This window comes from Haplochromis burtoni, unplaced genomic scaffold (genome assembly GCF_018398535.1).
Source record: "Haplochromis burtoni strain Fernald_Lab_line unplaced genomic scaffold, NCSU_Asbu1 Contig_307, whole genome shotgun sequence".
Lineage (NCBI taxonomy): Eukaryota > Metazoa > Chordata > Actinopteri > Cichliformes > Cichlidae > Haplochromis > Haplochromis burtoni.
Genome location: NW_024582668.1, coordinates 328531 through 352462, shown reverse-complemented (window position 1 = coordinate 352462; position 23932 = coordinate 328531). Strand labels below are relative to the sequence as shown.

The following is a 23932-nucleotide window of genomic DNA, read 5'->3' as shown; positions in this document are numbered from 1 at the left end:
GTGTTTTTTAGTGGCAGACGGGCTACTGTGGGCATTTCAGAAATTGATTTTTCCACACAGTCATCTCTAGGGACAAAACATCGTTTGAATGAAGGTTTTCTGGTCAGAAATGCCTCGTCAAGACCGAGACTACAATGTGCTCACCTCTACTGGGCAATGGAAAATTGGAAAAACATTAGCTGGTCTGATCAGGCTTAGTTTCTGGTGTAACATTCAGCAGTTTGGGTCACAATTTAGCGTAAACGACATAAAATCACAGCTCCAACCTGCCTTGTATTAATGGTTCAGGTTGCTGATGGTGGTGTAATACTTCTGTTGCACACTTTGAGCCCTTTAATAGCAACTGAGCATGATTTAAACACCGCAGCCTACCTGAGTATTGTTGCAGACCTTGTCCAACCATTTGGGACCATAGTGTACCCAACTTCTGATGGCTGCTTCCAGCAGGATAACCCACCATGTCACAAAGATCGAATCACCTCAAACTGGTTCCTTGAACACAAGTTCACTGTACTTAGATGGATTGGCCATCCTTTGATCGTGGTGGGATGGGAGATTTTCATCACGGATGTGTAGCTGACAAAGCTGCAGTCTATGTGCGATGCCATCATGTCTGTATGGACCAAAATCTCTGAGGAACGTTTCCAGCATCTTTTTGAATCTATGCCACAAAGACTTAGGGCTGAAGCATCCAGTTCTGTGGTGTGTAATTAAGTGGGATCTCAGTACTCTGATTTTCCATCCTCTAGTAAGATTGAATTTTCCAAATCTTCACTCCATATACTGAGCTTGTAAAGTAAAATATTTGTACTGTAAGTTTGAACTTTTTCCAGTATTGGCACAGTTTTGGTTTCTTTGCTTAGCACCTCACCAGTTTGGTCTCCAACATTTTCAAAATTAATGATAATGGGTGCGTCAAAGTAATTCAATTCAGCTGTATTTATACAGCGCCAAATCACAACACCAGTCACCTCAAGGTGCTTTATATTGTAAGGTAGACCCTACAGCAACGCATACAGAGAAAAACCCAACAATCATATGACCCCGTGTGATATCAAAGTAACATATAGATGAATGACAGGACCCAGTGTTTCCAAGCAGAACATTATATCCTAATGTGATAATCAGTGTTATTCACTTGACTTGTCAGTAGTTTTAATGTTGTGGCTGAAAGACCAAATGACAAACCAACACTACTTTAAGAATCTGTAGTAGCCAGAAACTCATTCCCTCGCAACTTTATATTCACTTAAGTGATGTTTCAAGCATCATCAGAAAGTAAGATGAGCTGAAAAGCACTGCACTGCACTGCATTTGCATAATGATAACATAAGAGAATCCATTTTAAGTCTACCATACATTAATACGAGCAGTGTAAAAGAAACTTAATATCCTCTAAATTCACCGTTTCTCTTAGAGTCAGACCTCGGCGCCAAGGTTATGTAATCCCACAGGAAGCACACATGCACAGACACACTTAACCATTTGTTTGCCTGCTTGTCCCCATCTAGATGAGGCCTGTGCCAACTGCTCTTTTGGGGCAATCTGCGATGCCCAGAGCAAGCAGTGTGTGTGTCCGTCAGAGTGTGTCAAGTCCCACCAGCCTGTGTGCGGCAGCGATGGTACCACCTACAACAGCGAGTGTGAGCTGCATGTGCGGGCCTGCAAACAACAGATGGACCTCCGAGTGGTCGGCCAAGGAGAGTGCAGTAAGTAATGCGTACATTTATGGAGAATATGTCTGGTAGTTACAGTATGTCATCTTCAGTGTGTCATTATTAGTATAAATATGAAGGACACATCAGCGATCTTAGCACAAACTGGTGATTTGATATTAGGCTAGGGAAAAAAGTGTGCAATGTTCATATGTAAAAGATTCATTTCTTTCCTCTGGCTCTGAGTTAAATATGGAAATGACATGTAAAAATAGTGCCCATCAGGAAGCTCATAAAACTGCAGGCACTTCAAATACAAGCAAACTTGTCAAACTGAATTCTCAGATGGGAAATTGCTCCAGCAGCATGTGCTGTATATGTTTTAAAGTGGAATATATTACGAGGGGAAGCAGCGTGCATGATAAATAGAAAAAGGAAAAGAGAAATCCTGTTTAAAAATATATTCCAGAGATGACTTTGAATGTCCATGTGGATCATATCCATCAAAATAACTCACCAGTCATGCTGTGGCCTGCCCCTCTGCTGTGTGTTTAATACAGAAACATGTGGCAACACTGTTTGTGCCATGGGTGCCCGGTGCGTCCAGAATAGGTGTGAGTGCCCGCCGTGCTCAGGCGAGCCCTACTCCCCAGTGTGTGGAAGTGATGGCACCACCTACGACAATGAGTGTGAACTTCGCAGACATTCCTGCACGCAGATGACGAGAATTGACGTGGCGAGGCTCGGCAGCTGCGACGAAGGTAGGAAAATGGACTTTGAAACGGTGTAATTATCTTTATCAAGCGACCTGCGGTGCCGTATTTAGTCGTTTGTGGATTCGTAGCTGCGACGTCTGTGTCGGCTTATTAATACTGCAAAAAACATGAGGCGACAGCCGCGGTGTGTTTCTGTAAACAAAACCTGTTAGAAATGACTTCTGGGTGATTAAGCTCAGGTCAGCTGTACGTTTTCAACGCAGTGTTTTCATTGGCTGCTTGTCTGGCTGACTTTGTTCGCGAGCGTGCTGTGCAACGTATGAGCTGCAGCTGTTTTTTGTTTATTGATCTCACTGCTTCCACCCCATTGCTCCTTGATTCCTCAATAAACTGAAACTAATTAATTGCAGACAGTTTTTCATTTGATATTTGGAACTTGTAGATGGGATCCCAAGCTAAATGCTCCATGCATTAGAGGTAGCTAAAAATGAGGTAAGGGCTGAGTATAGATGACTGAAGTATATTAGAGCCTGAGAATATTATGTCTGCTAAAAAGATGATCTGTGAATTGTAGGCTGGTGATTACTGCATGTACTTTTACCTGAATTTGCAGCCCGAGCTGTAATAGCACGAATTATTATGCTCGGCTTTTATTAGGAGGGGGGCTAGGTTGTGTTTGTTTGTGTTGTTACAGCTAGGGTACACATTTTATCTAGCTCTTCTATTCAATTAGGCTTTTAAATGTGTGACCGATGGCACTTAATGTGAGTATCCCTCATTTCCATGCCTGTAGCTTTGTCATCGCTTCGCATTCTGAATAAATGAACTCTAATTCACCGTGCAGATCATATCTTGATCAGCGCTGACAGACTGAGGCGGGATATCACAGTCCCTCGCTCATCCCCTTCTTGGGGACAACTCTGGAGGGAGCAAAATGCCAGCCTCTGGTTTTAAATGCAGACAGTGGCAATGCTGCTGTTCCCTCGTGGCTAGTTGGCCATCACAGTGAACATAGTCATCTACTGACAAGGTGTGAAGGGGAGCAGATTACACCTGCCAGCAGGAGGGATGGCTGGAGAGAAGAAAGGAGGGGGTAGATGGAGGACAGGGCAAATAGAGATGAGGGGGAATCCACTTCCATTTTGATTGCTACGGCCAGGGGTCTTTTTTCTTTTTCCTCCCTAACCCCCCCACTACCATTGCCTGCCGTATTTGGCCCCAGGCCTGCGAGGCGAATCGCACCATCAAAGCTTCTTGTGGCCGATTTAACATCATTTCATTGACTGAGATAAGTGACTTTTTTTGTATGTGGAGCATGAAGAAATGTGAAACTGTATGCCCTCGATGCAGACGTGCAGACTTACTGTCACCACGCACACACGCAGCTACACACTCCTCATTGTCTGTTGGTTGTATCAGGCAAAAAGTACTCTCATCTGCATCCCAAGGGCATTGCTCTGCTTGCAGTGGCTGATGGCTTTGTTTTTATATTTTATTCTCTCTACCATACTGTCTCTCAGCATTCTCCTTTTTCCCATCGCTTGCTCATTTTGATTCAGAGAGAACTGTCAGGCTTACACAATAGAATCTTTTCTTTTTTTTCCCCTTTCTTTTTTCTTTTTGCTCTCCACATCGCACCCTGCTGTCCCACCCACTCACATCTCTTTCCATTTTGCACTCCTCTCCATCAAAATTGTCCTTCTTGACAAAAGGGGCGCCAAGGCTTTCACAGACAGGGGTGGAGAAGGGCTCGGCGGAAATCAATAAATTTCACCCCAGGGGCAGCAGACGGTTCTGTCCCCCCCACCCCACCCCACCCCATTCTTTCGGCCCCCTCAAATCTGACCCGGACCCTCCACAGGAAGCCTGTAAAACAGTCAAAACCAATTTGCAGAAAGTTGTTCTACTTCTCTCCTCCTGCCTGTCTTAAACAGGATTTGCTGCTGATGGATTCACCCTTGCCTACATGTACAGTATCAGTGGTAGATTTGGCAAAATTAAGAGCACATGCTGTGTTATACAGCACCCTTGTCACAAAATGTAATTCTGTTTTTTTTTCTGGCTCTATTGTAGACAGCGGCAGGGCTCTACATCACCAGTATGCGCAACTCCCCACTCCATACTTCAAATCTAAGATAAGCCCAGAGAGGAAGTGAATGTGTTGATTTATTTGCTTACGTAGACCTGACTTAAAAACCATCCTCATTAGTCTTGTTGGGAGGAGGGGAGCGCACGGCATAAAAATGGAAGTTGTTTTCTCCTGCCTTTTTATTTAGCAGTAATGAAAAATGACAGTGTTCCCACTGTTGGCCATACAGGGAAATTTATCACCTGTTTAATTTCACACTCGGGTAGGCCTGGCCTCAGCTCCTTTTCTCGACACTGACAAAGTGGTAACTGAGAGCAGTGCATCACCTACGGAGGCCCGAGCCCCCTTTTTTAATTGAATAGACATTTAATAAACAAGATTATGAGAGCAGGATCACACGGAGATGCTGGATCCTCACCCTCGTCGCTCCTCACACGGCACGGATGTGATCAAGCTCCAAAAGACAGGAAAGGGCATGAAAAAACAGGCAAGTGAGTGGCTGGGTGGCACGAGAGCTTCCCGGAGTGTGATCAGCGCATTTTTCCTTCACGGTCCATTCATCATGGGGGCTTCTAACCTTCTGTTGAGGCAACAAAACTTCTTTTCTCCTCCTGCCATCTAAAAACACCCCATCCTCCCACTGGCTGTGATGCTTCTCCGTCCTACAGGAACTTTATTTAGGCTAACGTGCTGTCACATCAGTCAAAGAAGGTGGTACTGATAGAGGGAGCAAAACCGTTGTCATTTTCAAAGAGGGAGAATTTCTTTAAAGTCATAGATGTTGACATTCAGTCAGGTCATGATATCAGAGGTATCATAGAAATATCAGATGTCTCCTGGATCATTGATGTTGACACAACAAATCTGGTTTGCTGAACATCTACAGCCCCCTCCCCTCCGTCATCTATAATTTACCCAGGTTCTCATGTTTTCTCCTCTTCCCTCTACTTTCATTAGCACACAGTTCAAGACAATACCGTCTTCCTCTTCACTTCCTCTATTATTTCTACTGTCAAAGCCTCTCAGTCTTTTTCGGACATTATTCTTATGCAATTCATTTCCTTTCTTCTCTCCGCCGCTCAATTCTGGCTTCTTAATGGAGCTCCCCTGGCTAAATAGACTCAGGCTTCTGACAAGACTGAGTAAAAAGAAACGGATGGGCAGTACGGAGAGAATAGCTGATGCAGCCATCTTGGCTGGGGACATATTAATTGAAAGGTTCATAGGCAGCGTGGGTGACGGGCACATCAAAGAGCAACAGCTAATTAGGACCCCCTCCCCTCGCCTTTCACTTTTATTTATTCCATTCTAGTGTCTTACCTCTTTTTATATATTTATCTTGTCTGTGTTAAGGGACCTGAGTGGAATATGAATCGGCTACTCCGGCATTTCCTTTTTACTGCGTCGTGCTGAGCTGGCAAACAGTAAACAGATACAGGAAGCCGACCACGGGCTGCTGAGCTCCCTTTCTGTTTCTGATCTCTTCTTCTCACTTTCAGATGCCATCTGACGCCGAGTACCTGCGATAATGTCACTGGCAGCTGAAAGCCATTACGCAGCGCATTAGCTGTGTCACAAAATGTTATGTTTAACTCGGACCGTGGTTCGAAATCAATAAGTTGCAACAATGGCAAATTCAAGTAAACGGATTAGGGTTGGGGCTTTAAAATGGAGACAGAGCGATGCTTTAATAAGCACTGATGGTTCCTAGTTTGTTGTTTTTTTTCTCGGGGAGGGGTGGGGGGGGGGCACTCTTCACAAAGCTCCAACTCCTCTGTTGAAGGCACAGATAGTAAAGCGACGTCTCCGCCGCCGTATCGACCACTCAGATCTCTCCCAGCACCACAGCTGATGACCCATATCGAAGAACAGCCGGGGCTTCATCGGCCCCTCCCCGCACCGTGCACTGTGACCTGCTCCATAATCTACTTTAGGAGACGGTTTATGCTAAGTGATACTTCCATTACACTATGACATTGATTTAACCATTAGAGGCAGTGCATCAATACACTGAGCCGAACGAGCCCTAAAAGTAGACGAGAAGGGAAAGAAAGACCTCGATTACCTAATGCGCTTTGAGTCTTCTGCCTGCGCTGGGAGCTTTTAGTTGAACTGTAGTCCTTTTTTGAATAACAAATTTGTTTTAAATGAACTTTCTGCCAGCCCCCAGGGTGCCTCGCTCTGTCTGACATTCTTTCCGTCTTTCATGCTGCATGCTTTCTTTCCCCCGCTTTCACACACGTTTACCTAATCTCCCTCTGGAGTTCCACTGTAGGTAAAATTTGCAACTTCAAAAGCCAGATCCTCCCATTTTTTTTTGCCTGCACTTTGCAATCCCCCCCTCCCTTCCCCAAATTTGTCTTCCTCAAATCAACCCACTTGTCAATTACCCCCCCCCCCCCTCCCCCTTCTGGTGCTTCTTTTTAAATAATTTTGTAGAGCTGTACAACCTGGCCCCTAATTGGGTTTTTATTTGTCCTTGCTCTGCCTCGTTCCCATAAACATTAAGCCAGCCTTAGCTGTTCCTCCTACTGCGAAACACAGACGTGCATTTTTAAAACAAGCAAAAAGACATTTCAGGGTCGCAGTTAAAGAGTTGCCGGGACAACTTTCTTTAAAGTCTCGGGAGATAATTAGATTTTACAGAACACTTTGCAATTAGTTGCATTCTCATATCGGGAAGCAGACACCCATAAAGCAGGCCTCGCCACCAATTCTCTCCGCACACTTGGAGGCCGGAGTTAATAATTCCCTCCCCCTTTTTTTGTTTCTGATGTAATTGAAATGAAAGGATGCCTCACTGGTGGTGCAGAGATGTCTAATTTATTTAGTCAATCGGTGGCCCTCGCTAGACACCGTCATTATCTTGTACTACCAGCAGCGCCTTTGGTTGCCTCTCGCCATCATGAGGGGAAATGTAAATTATCTTAACTTTACGGCGCCCACAGTGTTTAAATGTAGTTTTAACTTCAAGACAAATAAAACTATGATGCCCACTAGATGTATAGATTGAGATTTATTTTATTTATTTTTATTAACCTTTATTTAACCAGGAAGAACCCATTGAGATTAAAAACCTCTTTTTCAAGGGAGACCTGGCCAAGATAGGCAGCAGCAGATGTCTCACAGTTACAGAAATTACTCAAACACAGGCAGCAACAACACACATGCAACAATAAGTGAAAGAATACAAAAAAATAAAAAAGTCAGTTAAAATGACAATCAATCTAATTGAAACAGTTGCATGTTATGGACTTGGCCTCAAGGATTCGTAGTTTAGATTTAAAATCACTTAATGAAATGAATTCAGTCATTTTCCATTCCTTCTGCAGTTTGTTCCAAGCCGAGGGTGCTAAATGGACAAAAGCTCTTTTACCAAGTTCAGTTCGGGCAAATGGAACAGAAAGCAACAAGTAACCATGCGGACGAAGAGAATACCGACCAGCATGTTTCATTACAAGCAGGGAACATATATAAGAAGGCAGCAACCCAAGTATCGCCTTATATATAAAACTGTATAAATGACAGTTCCTCCGACTTACCAAAGCAGGCCATCCTACCTGAGAGTATAACTCACAGTGGTGAGTCTGAAATTTACGGTTAGTGATGAACCTCAAAGAAGCATGATACACAGAATCAACCATTCGAAGACATTGAGCAGAAGCATTCATATATAGAATATCACCATAATCCAGCACAGGCAAGAATGTTGCAGCAACAAGCCGCTTCTTTGTATTAAAAGAGAAACACAACTTTTTTGAAAATAAAATCTCAGTTTTAACTTCAGGTTTTTCACAAGATTCTCTACATGTGGTTTGAAGGTAAGCGAGTCATCAATTAAGATTCCCAGATATTTATAGGTGTGAACCAACTCTATTTTATTACCTTCAAGAGTGGTTACTGATGGGATTGTTTGGGCTCGTCTCCTTGATTTAGAAAACAACATGAGCTTTGTTTTGTCTGCGTTGAGAACAAGTTTAAGCTGATGTAATGAGTGCTGGACAGCAGAAAAGGCTTTCTGCAAGGAGTCGATGGCTTGGACAAGAGTTGAACCACAGCTGTAAATAACTGTATCATCAGCATAGAAGTGCAAGTTTGCATCTGGCACATGTAGACTAAGATTGTTTACGTAAATGATAAATAGAAGGGGACCTAATATAGAACCCTGTGGCACTCCGTTGTGCACTGTAACAAAGTCAGAACATAGATCGTCAGATTTAATGCACTGAGTCCTGTTACTGAGGTAGTTTGAGAACCATGCCACTGCTCTCTCAGAGAGTCCTGACTGGAAGAGTCTAAGTTTTAAAATACAATGATCAACAGTGTCAAATGCTTTTGACAAATCAATAAAAAGGGATGCACAGAGATGTGTGTGCATATGTTTGTTAATGATATTGTGTGTCTTTTTTTATGCAGACTGCGGCTCGGGCGGGTCTGGATCGGGTCAGGAGAGCTGTGAACAGGACCGCTGTCTCGTATTTGGAGGCACGTGGTACGAAGACGCAGAAGACGAAAGCGACCGATGCCTTTGTGAATACAGCTGCACGAGTGTGCCTCACAGCCTGGTAAGACAGCCTTCAAAAATCATTTGCCATTAGCTGCTAATGTGGTTAAATCTTCCAGTCCCTTCAAAGCAAAATGCAAAAACATAAATCGCACACATCTGCTTTTGACATTTTCATCGGACAAACTCCAATCTCCTATAAAATGACATGGAAAATTATTCCTGAATTTTTGTCTGTTTAGCATAAAAAGAAATCTAGATGTCTTCTGAATTTGCCGAATAACCTTGCTTGTTACAAAATCCATCAGGGGCCACTTTCTTTCTTATTTTCTTGTAAATTTGACAAAATTGTAAAACATGGGGGCGTGGATGAAGGCACGGGGGACTTTTTCAAGGTCAGCTTCAGATGGAAAATCTTTTCGCAGCATTTCTTATTCGGAGACAGCATGACTGTACAACCTCGGTAATTTGTAAGCCAACGCAAAACTCAAAAAGGATCCCAGAAACTGAGTAACTGGGCAGAAGAAAGTTTTGTGACATCCACAATTAAGCATCAGAAAGGCGAGGCATAAGGCTGGAGATGGTGTTTATGTTGCGTCCGTCAGTGGAACATATAGGTTGACATAGTCTGCATAACAGGGGAAAGAAACACTGTATTTATGGCTTACCTGACTGAACACCACGTGACGCGAGGAGAAAGCTCCAGTGACGACAGAAACAGACCTGTCTAATAAGCAGGAGCAAAAAAAAATCCTCTTTTCCCACGAGGTCATCTTACCGTCATGAGCAGCAGCAGCTTCCTTTGTTGTCACGGATGTGGCTCAGGTGTCACCGCATGGTCTTAAGTGTGGTGAAACTGATGACACCTGATTAAACCACGTCCATTACAACTGAGTAAAAACGCCACCTGACAAAGGCCGTGAAGTATTATTGAAAGCAACCGAACTAACCACTTAATGGCTCTTTAGTTCAGCGTCTAGGTGAATGCGCTTTTACTTTAAATACAGGGCACGCCTCGGCAAAAACACGCGGCCTGGTAATAACTGAAGCGAGGTAGAGCAAAAAGAGCTGAGGGGTTAAGCTAGACGCTGCTTCAGACTCTGCTTTGTGTCTTTCTTTTTGCAGGTTTGTGGTTCCGATGGGAAAAACTACAGCAACGAGTGCGAGCTGAAGAAGGCCAGATGTGAGAAACGAGAGCACTTGTTGATTCAAAATCAGGGACCCTGTGCAGGTCGGTACATTACGCCACTCAGAGTCGATGTCATTGCAGTGCACAAGAGCACCCTCATCAAGTCTCATTGTCGCTGACATCCCATTTCTCCACTCATTCCATCCATCGATGGGGTTGTAATTGTCTCTAGTTTGAGTGTAATTCTGACAGCACTGCTTGTGTCTCTCTTCAGTGTGACCTGGTTAGCCATAAGCAAGTGAAATGATGGGAGGTCAGTGTTAAATTTGATGTGTGGGTTTGTGTAATTTGCTCAGGGAAGGTTGACTCAGCACACTTTGAGCTTTCCAGCTTTTCTGGGAAGTGACTAGTCCACGTGGGCCGGCTCGTGAGCAGAGTTAAAAATCTTCCTCTCGGGCCCAAGTGTGAACTAACAGATAGTAATAAAGGCTCTCTTTTCTGTCCAGATATTCAGAGAATTTAAAGCAATAAACCTGTGCTCCGGAGCTTGCTTCTTAGCCCTCAGGACACCACTTTCCCCTCTTCCTTTAATATAAACTCCCTCTCTTTGCATGTGATGAATGACATTTATCAGCCACAAACGCTGTGAGATCAGTGGCAGAGCAGCAAAGGTTAACCATCTTCCTCTCTGTGGCTATGTTAAATGAAGAGCTTTTTGCTAGCACAGGCCAGGGAGCAGAGCAAAAGGCACTTAAGGGATTTTGTGTGATCATTCCAGTCTGTTTGATTCCCCTTGGGTCTGAAAGAGAGGAGGATGGCGAGAGTTTGAAGAGAGTGAGAATGAAGGAGCTGCCAGTGTTTTCACACACATCTCTGCAGATTCTTCTCCTTCCTAAGCTGGCCTCCTTGGGCACTGACTGTCACGCTTCTCTACCATCCATGGATAATCAATCCTTTTTTGAAGAGTCCTCTATGGGTACAAGGCCTCTGGGTTCTCATCTCCTATTGGCTAATGGGGGGGAAGGGGGGACTCAGATCTTGGGGAATTTCACTGCCCTCTGCATTAGCTATGTAAGGAGAAACTTCATTTGACCTCAGCTCCATAAACTTTATCAAAACATGCCAGCTCTCAGTAGCGGAGCATGAAAGCAACCTTGTATTTCAGAGGTTCTCAGTTTGAAAAGCTACCTACTTTGCATACAGTGTCAACACAGCCGTCTGCTGCATGCACATTTGTAAAGTTTGCCTCTTGTAGCATTTCAAATAGTTTTTTTTTTTGTTTTTTTTGCCGCCTGCAAACTCAAATCAGGGTCAGGGATTTCAATATAATCCACTGAAATTTTTATTGGTTTACTAGATACATGTGCAGATGTGCCCTTGCAGGAATATAAAAGACCAGCAACAATCAGCGAAGCGGAGAAGGCGCAGCAGTGCACCTTGAAAATGTGAGGGTAATATTGCATGTCACAGCGAGGTGCATTGTGCCGGACAATGGGGAAAAACCCTTGAAGGGTGGAAGAACATATGAAATTAAAAGTTCTCCTTGTCCTAATAGGCTCAGTACAGATAGCCGAATGGAGCACTGAAAAGTGGCAAGTTAAATGACCTGTGTCCAAAGCCCATCTCTGGAGTGGGAAAGCACTGGAAAAAGAGCGCGCCGAGTCATCACCATTAGGCTGAGGCTCATATCCACACCAGTAACAGTGTGATTTATGGCCTCTGTATCTCCAGCCTCCAAACTCCAAATGAGCAACACTAAAAGAGGCGATGGGGAGGGCAATAGAGAGACACACAGAAAACCAAGGGTTTTCCCGTTTCTATCTACAACTTTACTTTTCACTCCAAAGTATGAAAAAATGTGAACAATGATGCTTTTGCTCCGGCCATTAAACAAATCCTATTTTCCTCCCACTGACTGTTTTGTTGTTCTCTTCCAATTTCTGGAGAAGCGCCAGGTTTGAGGAACGCATTTGTTTTTATTTTGTTGAATGTGGCTCTGTATTCAGTGCTGTCACACTATTTTGGCGTCTTGTGCATCCTTAGACAAAGGAGCTCTCCACACAGTGTGCGCAGGCACAAACTGCTTGGCAAATTCCTTCGCATTATGCAGCAGGCCTTTTTTTTTTTTTTTCTTCTGCTTCTTCTTCTTTTCTTTTTTTGAAGGTTGTAGGGCAGCGGTGCAATTTCGTAATATTAGACAAGAACAAATGAAGAGAACATGCCTTCTAGTAGGTGGTAAATGTCAGCTTCTGCACATTCACCAGAAATGCCATTGTTTGTTTTCACTGGAGGTAATAGCATCATTTTCCCCCTGATTTTGAGTCATTGTGGAGAAAGTAGCAAATAGAATTGTTATCTTGAAGCCGACTGCCAGGCTCTCCACCTCTGCCCCTCAAGCCAATCTCATTGTTGGCAAAAAAGTTACATGTTGTTCAGAGATTGTGTTGTTTAATTCCCCTCCTCCACCACCATCAACAAACCCTACAGTAATCACTCAAATGCTGGTGTTCCTCTTTCTCTCCCTGTTCCATCTTCCATCTCCCCTCCCTTTCCTTCCCTACCTCATCGGTGATTTCAGCCGTATCTCTGCCGGACCCGACGGTATCCGAGCACTGCAGCGTGTCAGTGTACGGCTGCTGCTCAGACAATGTGACGGCCGCCTTAGGAGTTGGACAGGCTGGATGTCCCGGTGAGTCCTATTCTGTGTCCCACTTTGACCCGTCAGTGTGTCACGAGTTTTTAAAGAAAAAAAGGAGGGAAAAAAAGTAGATAGTATCAGGCTGTTTGCAGCATATGGGCCTCGTTGTCCTTGACTGCAATTACAGTAGCAAAGTTGCAGAGCCGAAAACGTTTCATCTTAATCCAAGGAATAATTATGATAATTCTGCGCTGTATCAACAGAAAAATCTCTTCATCTGATGATCCTGACAAATGATAGCGCGCAGATGGAAGAGAAAAGGCTTGCATCGAGCTGTAAGCCAGGGGATACAGCATGGATGGAGAAAATGCAGATGGAGAAATAAGAATACGCAGAGATTTAGAAAAAAGGAAAATCACCTCAGCGCGCTTTATCCGCCTTTTTATTTGCGGAATAGGGTTTAGCTGACATTTGAGCCTAGCATAAATCTCTAATACAGAGTATCCATCACAGTAAGCATTATCCAACTCTTATAAGCTACAGGGATCTATAAACAGCAGCAGTGTAAGTTTGCTGTAGAAAAGTGAAATTCCTTGTTGCTCTTTTCCCCTCAGCTACCTGTCAGTGTAATATCTACGGCTCCTACAAGGGGACGTGCGATCCAACCACCGGGCAGTGCTCCTGTAAGCCGGGTGTCGGAGGGCAGAAGTGTGACCGCTGTGAGCCGGGCTTCTGGAATTTCCGCGGCATCGTGACAGAGAACATGAGCGGCTGCACTCGTGAGGAATTCCTTCTTTGTATCTGATCAGCTGTGCAAATGTGTTTTATTTCGATGACGTTCATTTTATGTATGTTACTTTTCAATACTTAAATTTCCTCTCCACAAATGGTCTGTGCACACACACACCGAAAAAAAAATCCATGCACATCAAAGTGTTAACACGCAGAGAGGTTTTATTTGGTTTTCAGAAATCCTGAAATAGTGAAATAGTTAGTCTAGATCAGAGATGTCAAAGTCGGTTTAGTTCATGGGCCTCAGCTTTGATCTCCAGTGGGTCTTGTCAGTGGGTCTTGTCAGCAACTTGTCAGGATCTGGAACTTTCATCTCCAGCATCTCCGCAGACATCTCCAACTTTCATAGTTTGCAAAGTCCTGACTGACTTGTATGATTCACACCCCCTGCTCTAGATACACCATCAATATTTCTGTGTGCACTTTTCTTCTGATCTACTTTACTTTTATAGTTATTGAACAATTTTTTTTTCCAGAGTATAAACAATGTTAGTTATTCCCCCCAATGTTTTCTGGGAAGAAACCCAAAACCTCTGAGTCTGTAAACCTAAAGTCTTTGCCAAATAAATCCAAATCTGCATGGCTGGAATCCACTCTACATAAGTGAGAGTCATATTTCTCAAGATAAGAGCCATAGTTTGACAATACATTTCTCACTGAATTAATAGCAGTGCCTCCGAGCTACCCTTTTTAGAACAGAAGTTTATAAAATGAATATCCATAAAATATAGTCAGTCAAATTAGATTCTCTTCTAGTTAAGCTCCATATATTTATAGAGCTTAACTATTTGATGAGAGTTTTTGTGGAAAGATGTCTTACTTTGTCCTTTAGACCTGTCAAGGCTGTACTGAATGAACCGTTCTCATTTGTATTCGAGTAAAGAACAGGGTCGGGACCCCTTGTTTGTCTTGGTGTAATGCAATATGGTGACTAGCTCGTATCCTGCCGCTGAGGTATCATAGGACATAGCTCCCCAAGTCACAGAGCATTTTCAGTCAACAGCAGGAAGCCTGCAGGTGCCTCACCCGTGGCCTGACCTTAACAAGGTTTACCCAAAGCAAGCAGACAGCACACCACACGCCAATACCACGTTCAGCAGGAGAGGAGTGGAAAACAACACACGTCATTGATTCCCGGAACATAATGGACTTGATGTCCTTCCCCGGCGTTGTTTTCCTGAGTTTCTCTTACGTACTCATTCCCCTCCTTCTTGTCCTCCTCCTGTGGCCCCTAGGGCTGGTTGAACTATTACCAACCCTTGATACTTAAGACAAAGATGTCTCTCAAGCACAACGCTACAGAGGCTAAGGTTGCTTCAAGCACAGTTTGTACAGACTATAAACCGAGCTATTCCTATCTCTCTTCCTGCCGTCGTCGCTAATTGACTGGCCTTTTCCCCCCCTCATCAATCTCTCTCATTTTTTTTCCACCTTTCCACGGCAGCATGCAATTGCGACGCTACGGGCTCAGTCCGGGATGATTGTGAGCAGATGTCGGGTCTGTGCTCTTGCAAGACGGGAGTGAAGGGCATGAAGTGCAACGTGTGTCCAGATGGGAGCAAGATGGGCATGAATGGCTGCGACAAAGGTAATAAGAAAGAGCATCAAGGCCAGTGTGTGGGGCATTCAGAAACCAAACACACACACATTTCTCTCCTTGGTTCCAGCTTCTCTCTATCATTCCAAAGTGGTTTTTGTCACTTATCTGATTTGTGGATCAGCCTGGAAGCAGCCATTTCTTTCTTCATCGGCTCTTTGCATCCATCAGCTTTACTGGCAAAGAAGGAAGTGGCTGCAAGAGAGCTGATCAATAGTGATTAGGAAAATACTCAAGTGTACAAATGGCATGTGGATGACACATTTCCCATTGATATTTTATTTTCTCTACACAGTTGTGATGATTCATTGTTCTTTGAATTTGTGGGTTTATACCTCTGTTTAAGGACTATTGATTACTTTTGATTAATAATAAAAACAGCCCTGGTGATTGTACAAGCCACAAAGCCGGTTGAAGGAAAGGTTAGTTCCTGCTGTGGGGGCCTGCAGCTCCTTGATTAAGATGCACCATCAGATATCGACTGGAAGTCAAATGCTTAATGAAGCCAGCACTCCCAGCACAGTGGTGGGGCTCTTCGCCACACACCCTGCCAGATAAAAAGGACGAGTACTAGGAGGGTGCAGCACATAAAAGCAGGAGCTAAAGGGTGGGGTGCTCTAAGCCTCTGTGATGAAACAATGCAAAGACCCCACACTCACATCCAGGTGGGTGGATGGTGGACTCCCTGCAGCAGATCCTGCTGCGACAGCTTCAAGGCTTCAAACAGTCTTTAGGGGAGAACTGAGGAGAGATCTTGAGTGCTCACTTTTGGGCCCCTCAGAAGATCAACTTTTTTTTGTGCAGCAGTTTTGGAAAATTGCTGTGCATGCCATGAATAATTGAAACTCAGAGAATTTGGGAATTCTATTATCACTGTTATACGGTTGGTGTAAAGATGCTGAATACAAGACAAGGATGAAGTCTTTCAGCTCACCCTTTCCACACTATAAAATCACCCCGAGTGCGACAAGTGGTGTTTTAACCTCCTAGGACCTGGCGTCCACATATGTAGACATCAAATTATGGGTTGTCTAGACCAAAATACTAAATTTTGCTCTTCAGGGCCCTGATATCCAATTATGAGGACATTATACTGACACTGTTCTATCCAAATTTAAAGCGAATGTCCTCATATGTGGCTCTCATTTTTCTCAGAAACAAAAATCAAGTAAAAAAAAAAATCTGGTAATTCTTTGTTTTTACATTCATCAGGTCCCAATCAGCCCAAATATCAAAGAGAAATAAAAGATGCATGCCATGAAAGAGTTCGGGTCTTAGGAGGTTAAAACTGTGGCACAATAGCACAAGTATAGTATGAATGTTGTCAGCAGTGCAGATGAATTGTTATTCGCTGTTTGGGGTTAAAGTTTTATAGTTAGACGGCTTATAACACAGTTTGTTGTTATACTTTGAAATCCCCTCAGGACCTGATCCCAGCATATATATCAGAACTGCTATCCCTGTACTCTAAACCAGCAGCTTATAGTCTGTTCCCACGTCACTGTTAACACTCAAGAGAGACAGAGTGACTGCTGTATGCAGTATCATCTTTTACGTTGCTTTTAAAGACTTTTTCTTTACATGTTTTGGTTATTTCAGTTCTTAACTATTGTGTTCAACTGTATTTTATTCTTTAATGGGTGTTTAACTGGCCAAACTTTTGGTACCTACAGAAAGGTTGACATTTTGATGCACAGGAAATTGTAATGTTTTCAAAGAGCCAAACACAGGAGACCAGGATCAAAAGTTCAAAACCTTAAGCATCAGCAAAACCAGCTGACAGAAAGTAAAGGTTGGAGTCTTGAAAGCATATTAGATGGACAAACATGATTGGACCTATACTAGGAACAAAGAACCAGGAATGAAAGGGCAGTAATACACAAAAAAAGCAAGGGAAGGCCAACATGAATAATGGAAATAACCAGCCCAATCTCACTCCCGAGGCGTAACATCCCGACGATTTGTCACGTTCCGCGGCGTTCCTGAGGAACGCGAAAGGTGACCTTCCGCGTTCTTATGTTACGCGCCGGGTTATGGGTGAAATCCAGCAGAATGGCGGTCCTGCGGTAATACACGTTCAAGCCATGTATTCCAGCCCTAACACTAACTAACCTGTACCAGCACTTTAGTGACGTTAAATAGTGTTTTCCAAAGCGATTTAAGTAAAATGAACGAACACATGTAGATTGATTCCAAACGGTTCTCAAGTTTAATCGTTTCTCCGATCTCATCATTTACGAACGTGTTGGGTGCCCGGAAGTGTAGTATGTTGATGATTTGTCACCTAGTGTATTACTATATACTCTTTGGGAGTGAGAACGTGTTGAAATAACACTCACAGGAAAGAACGAGGATTACAGAATAAAGGAGGAAATCACTACGAAACAACAAAACGTGGCAGAAATGTCGCCAGCTATAGTCTGATTTCACAGTCTCCATTGCTGTATATAAAGTACTCTATTTGAACAAAAGTGTTGGGCCACACCTCTTAATCTTTAAATTCAGGTGTTTTCAGTCCCATTGCCACAGACTTTTTAAATCAAGCACCTAACCATGCAGCCTGCATTCACAGTCATTGATGAAAGAATGAAGAGCTCACTGAATTCGAGAGTGGTGCTCTAACAGGATGCGTACATGACCCAGTACCTTTGTCCATATAGTGCGTACAGAACGTATAGCAGTGTAAACCTGTTTCTCCCACAGGTCCTGAAGCCCCAACTTCCTGTGAAGAGTTACAATGTAACTATGGAGCCACTTGCATTAAGGTGAATGGCCAGGCCCACTGTGAGTGCCCCTCACCTGACTGCGATTTGAAAAACAAAACCAAGGTGTGTCTTTCAAACTGTCTAAAGAAATAAGTTGTTTGAATGGAAACACATTCTTTTAGTTGCCTGTAGGGAGTTAACGTGTTCTCCCTTCGCTCCATCTCTGTCACTGTGGAGCAGGTGTGCGGCTCAGATGGGGTGACCTATGCCGACCAGTGCCAGCTGAGGACCATAGCCTGTAGACAGGACAAGGACATCACAGTGCAGCACTTTGGACAGTGCACAGGTGAGCCTCGTAGAAACCTCCATGCATAACGAGACACACGGATGGCCAACTGTTGTCAGTCCCTGATCAAAAGATAATGAGCAGTGCCGAGGGCCTCAAATTAACCCCCTCCTGCTGTTTCTCCTCCTATCCATCACTCTGATTCAGAAAGTAAGGTCAGAGCACTGTGAGAGCACATTTATCTTAAAATAAATGTTTCTGCACACACTCGAGCAGCTGTGCTTATTTCTTATTAAGGTAATTCAAGTGCTGAAGAGTATATAATAAAAGCATCTTACACGACTCATGTTCAATAGCACTTCTGTATATCGAACAAGCCTGTCTCTCCTCCTGGTTTTAAACTGCCTGGTGAGAATGAAAGCATGTGCCACACTACAGGGATCTCAGAATTAAGATGGAGATTTATTTATTTATTTTGAAAAGAAAAACAAGTTTGACTGGAGTCTGTGCGTTGCAAACTCACCAGATAGCAATGACACTTCCTCTTTGCTTTCCAGTCCCTTTGTTGGGATTTGGCTTCATCTTCAAACCCCCTGTTGGGGAATACATCAATCCCTTCGCAGCTTGATGCTGCCAGGAACACGATGCTGCTGAAGTATGATTGCACATGTAGAGTACATGTGTACTCAGGAAAAGGTACAGCTCTTGTCCCCCCTCCCCTCCATCCCAGCCCACATGCTGATGGACATTGCTTGGATCGGTGTAATAGGCACTGGGACCCTTGCCAAGGCCACAGCTTTCATGTACAGTGAAGTGGTCTCGCCGACTGCCAGCTTGCGTCACAGCAGAATTCTAGAGACGCCGCCGGCAAGAGCAGGAGGAAGCTCTACGCCAGCTGTGGAGCTGTGGCCGCGAGCCACTGCCAGGTGTCTTACATTTTCAGGTAGAAAAATGTTCATTCACCTCATCATTTAGTGGATCAAATGACCTCATGCAGAGACACGCGTCCCTTTTACCCCTCTTCCCTGAGTGATCCCCTTCAGACTCAAATGGCAGTATTCCAGATAGGAAAGGATGTTGATATAGTGTATGTTGATTTGTAGTTTCAGGTAGTCGGATTTAAAAAAAAAAAAAAAAGGAGTATGCTCAGTAAGGAATTGACAAGGCTTTGATAAGTCCCTGAACATCTGGTAATTACAAATTCAGTGCCGTGGGTTACCAGCAAATGGAGCCAAAATCCAGTCTGGTCTCACATTCCTCTGTTGCCTGGCAATAGAGATGTGGGTTGTGTGTAATCCCTCACCTAGCATTTCTGCATACACAGAAGGCACGAAGACGCCTCGCAGTGGACTCTCTCTCTATCTCTACAGGGACGATGAAGAGACAGGCGAGCGCTCGGGCCCCACCAGCAGCCGCGGAGGATCTTTTAATTTCTTCACCCGGATGCGGTCGCACCGCGGGTTGCTGTTCTGGCGCTGCTGTCGGCTCGGGAGTTAGATCTCGAGCTCATTTCACGTGTGGCTGGGTGCGAATTAGCATTTGCTCTGCCTCCACCCCTCACCACGCCAGAGCCAAGCCCGCCCTCCCTCCCACTGTTTACACGCAGCGCTTCCAGACGCCGGGCCACAGCGCCGTGGCATGCCAATGCTCGCCGAGCTGCTCCGTGGTTTGACAGGAGAGCAGTGCCAAGGGCTCTGCTATAAATGAGTGAATATTGATCTTTTTTAACATCATTGATCTGTTGCAACTTTTTATTATACAAGGGAGCGTGACTGCTGCTTCTGCTGCTGCTGTGCAGTCTGCCGCTAATGGGCAGGCTGAGGAAAGAAATTACAAGCCTGCAGAAAAAGCTCCTCAAATCTTTCTGCCTGTGACAGAGAGCTGTGATGTTACCCGGCTCTCTCTGAAGTCTCCTCCAAGCAGCCGCAGAGTATGGGGAGGAGTATTGCCGGCTTCTTTGCTAGGTCTCAGCAAAAGATGAAGCGATAAGAGAAGAATCCTCAAAAAAATATGCATAAAACACTGTACCGAGCACCGGAGGGAGGGCATTTGTACCGGTGAGCAAGTTCTGGCAGCGGGAGGAAATGGCCACCATGTTGGCAATGACCTGCCTCTCCCATATGGTGTTATTACCTGTAAGTTTGTAGCAAATTGGCAACGAAGGCCAGCATATGGCACAGGCAGCCCTCTGCCTGCTTGCTAGTCAGGGTTCTGTTGCCTTCTCCTCCATATCCTGCGATTTTTTTTTTGTGCCATTATTCACTCCCTCGTTCAGTTTGCCATGCCATGTTTCCCTGCTGCTGATTTGTTAACCTGTATTTTCCATCTGATTTAAACCCTTTCTCTGTCAGGCTCTTTTTCCCTATCATTTCCTCTCCTTGCCTCTGTGGCTTCCTTGTCTTTCTCCTCCAGTTTGCGCTTTCCGAATTCCTCCTCCTCACTGAGGGTGGCTGACTCCACAAACAATCTTAATAATCACCTGTCAACAATAAGTACACAGCTGAAGCAAGCTGAGATGACTATGATTTATTTTGCTCTCTACTCTGTGACATTACTGTCCAGTGCTCGACTGGGAGGAAATAAAGCAAAAAAAAGGCAAATGGACTGTTAAACGTGATTAAGAGAAGCGTCAGCTGAACAGACTGTGCTGTCAGTCCTTCTCTGCTTTCTCCCAACTAGCGCTCCTCTCTTGCTTTATCCCATGTCACTGAGCTTGCTTCTGGAGATGCCCGCACACACCCAAACACGCATTAGGCCCTTTCCAGGGACCAATCCGCTTGACGCTAAGCTTGGCACAAGACTGACAGGTGTAGCCGAGAGGAAACGCGATGCATGCCACCTTCCTTGGTGATAGCATCGCTCCTCTATGCACTCCAAATCTCTCTATTACAAATATCTTCCGAGCTTTAAGCTGACAATCTGTGCGTCTCCCGGGCTTTCTGCCGTCTCAGTAGGTATCACATTTCACACCTCGGTGAATAATTGCCGATCAACTAAGCGATTATAGCGGTGTAATTAAGTCCTACACATAATGTTAGGCGAATCCTAATGAGGCGCATGTCTACGGTATAGCTTTTTATTTTTTAATCTCTTCTTCATTTCACCTTCTCACTAACACACATCTGTGCTCGTGGGACGGCAAGGAGCGAAGAAATAATGACAATATTGCCGTGACTGCTCGCCACGGCTAAATCTGAAGTGTTCGCTTACGTAGCATCTCCCTGCCAACTCACTTATCTCCCGCAGGAGTTTTTGTCCCATTTATCTCTCTTTTATCGCCAACAGTTTGTCCTTTTGCACCAGAGCTTTTTGCATTGGTAATGACGGGCTCTTTACAGAGAGGCTCTTCTCGCTCCCCTCACTTGGAAGGATTCTTTTTTTGTTGTTGTTTTTGTTGCTCTGTGTGTGTGTGTGTGTGTGTGTGTGTGTGTGTGTGTGTGTGTGTGTGTGTGTGTGTGTGTGCATTGACATGAGTGTGTTTGTGGTGGCGTTGATGGATACTCATGCTCTCTGCAAGCAGCGCTCTTTGAAGCCAGAGTTAAAGCCGGCTTTTTTTTCTTTCTTTTTTTTCTGCCCCATTTCTATCAATCATTCATCACCGGAGGCACTGGCTGTTGGTGATTAAAGCTGTGCTACTGGAGGGCAGCGTTTGAATATGGATATATAATTCATAGGCATTGGCACAGCAACACACAAACATGCATATTGTGCACACGAATGCATGCCATATGTGTACAAACACAAGCACAAATACCCTCCACACAATGCGCTGACACCAACTGGAGTAGTTTAACCCGGTTTGGGAAACATAACTCGTCTGCAGGCGGAGTGCACATGCCCGAATGCGATGTGTCATCTGTTGGCATATTCCATTTTCACTCTTAAGACCCCTGAAACAAAGATTTCTGACATCTCATCCATTGCAGGCTTTTTAATCACGGGCTGCTTGTACAAACAGGCCTGTTTGTGTATCTGTGTGGTTTCTAATGTAATTACTTAATGACACTGGTGAACATCGGGGAGATGGGTTAGAAGATTAGAAGAGGCATAATCGCTCACTGAATACAGGAGTAAAAAAAAAGTTATAGTGAGCAGTAGGTTGTAATAATCATTAAGTGATTTTGTTATGGTTTATTGGCTAATTATGGTTTTTTTTATTTCCTCTGGTGTGATTTTTGAGGTTTTACTGCAGTTAAGTAAAACAAAGTCCAACACTTCCATCTTTGCTCAGTCATTCATCCATTCCTTGCTTCCTCCCCTTCCCTCCACCAGAAACCATCTCTGAGCCAGCAGATCGACCCACCCCAACCCCCCCCGCCACCACCCCAAGCGCAACCGTTGCCGCCGCCACCACCATCACCACCGTCGCACCCTTCCATCCTAACATGGTCCACGGCGTCCCGCCTCCATGGATCGAAACCCTCGAGCAACCTGCGACCACCACCCCCTTTCCATCCCCTACCCAAAAAAGTGCGCAAGCAACCAGCCACCACTCCACCCACATCCAGCCGCAAGCGCCGCAGCCCAGCCCAACCGCTGCCGCCTCCACATCCTCTCGCAGCGGTCCAATTCCCTCGGCCGCCACAGTCTCCTTCGAAGGCTCGGGTAGCGGGGATCCAAGCGGGGACGAAGCGACTGAAGAAGAGAGCAGCGGCGTCCCAACGGAGGCCAGTGGGGCCGAGGAGACTGTCGGTAAATCCCTGCTCTTTCACTTCATTATCCATAAAGCTTTGGGTGTGTGTGTAGGGAGGGGAGGTTTTTCTCAAAAAAGGGGCTGGTCAAACTCATAGTCTCCTCTTAGTTCATATCATAATGCATTCATGCCATCATCTGTTAATTGAAAATGAAAAATAGGCACAGGCTTATGTATTTGTATGCAAATTGCTTTTGAGGAGACAAATGTCACAGGCAGGCAGGCAGGGAAGAGAAATCTTTGTCAACAGGTGCTGTTAGTGTCATTTCCACTTGCATAAGATGTATATCTCAATTTCAGACAGAAAAGAATGTATTTGCATGGTTCACTGTTGCTACATCGCCCATGCGTTTTTCTTCCTCCCATTCCACCAGCTCTCAACAGCTAGCAAAACAAAACCCAAGCTCTGTAAAATACACTCTAGATGGAACTGCTGGTCCGCATCTCAGGATCTCTGGAGCCTGACTTGACAGGCTGATGTGACTGGGAGGTTGAGGTGCGAGTGTGTGAGCCAGCATACCTTGTCACATGACTAGTCTCAAATCTTTCCCGACATGCCTTCCTGGGCTCTGGCGGTTACCGGGCCTCTGGTTGAACAACAAGAGGACGACTAAGACTTTTCAATCAGTGCTCTCTTTTTGATTTTTTTCCTTTTTTCTGATGTTGCCTTCCATCCGTCTGTCCACCTCACCTGACAGCTTGCAGTAACAGGATAAGATTGATGGAACGGCAAGGCCCCAATGTGCTCTTCCTCGGCTCTTCCTCCTCCTCCTGCTCCCCCTCTCCTCTCGTTCCTGCTCCCCGAGTTTTAGATTTATTCTCTTGTCAGAGGCTGACCAGAGTGCTCGGTGATGCAAGGAGCATGTAGCTTGTCTGCAAAGGAGACCTGGCGTCTTGTGACTGTGTGTATATGTGTGCGTATGAATGTGTACCCAAGTGTGCCTGGATGTTTTTCTTTTTTTTCAACAGTCAGTTTGTGATTGTTTGATTAGACTATTTTCCAGGACAGTTTTGGATATTGAAATACTGAACTAATCTGTTTCGTCATCTGTTTTGTGTGTTTGCGTCTGTGTGTGTGTGTGTGTGTGTGTGTGTGTGTGTGTGTGTGTGTGTGTGTGTGTGTGTGTG

At 44.6% G+C, this 23932-nt stretch overlaps 1 protein-coding gene across 8 annotated transcripts in view; it reads left to right on the top strand.

Annotated features, from left to right (window-relative positions):
• The window catches only part of agrn (agrin), a 261810-nt gene that overhangs the window by 194218 nt on the left and 43660 nt on the right, over nt 1-23932 (top strand). For 7 of the 8 annotated variants that reach the window (XM_042228156.1, XM_042228155.1, XM_042228157.1 and 4 more), the window contains 10 exons: nt 1512-1709; nt 2216-2416; nt 8877-9025; nt 10090-10195; nt 12672-12782; nt 13346-13510; nt 14968-15111; nt 17824-17948; nt 18066-18171; nt 22384-22803. In XM_042228156.1, the coding sequence (XP_042084090.1) occupies nt 1512-1709; nt 2216-2416; nt 8877-9025; nt 10090-10195; nt 12672-12782; nt 13346-13510; nt 14968-15111; nt 17824-17948; nt 18066-18171; nt 22384-22803 (1725 nt within the window). The remainder of the gene's footprint in view (nt 1-1511; nt 1710-2215; nt 2417-8876; nt 9026-10089; nt 10196-12671; nt 12783-13345; nt 13511-14967; nt 15112-17823; nt 17949-18065; nt 18172-22383; nt 22804-23932) is intronic. The other variant, XM_042228161.1, reaches the window with a different exon arrangement.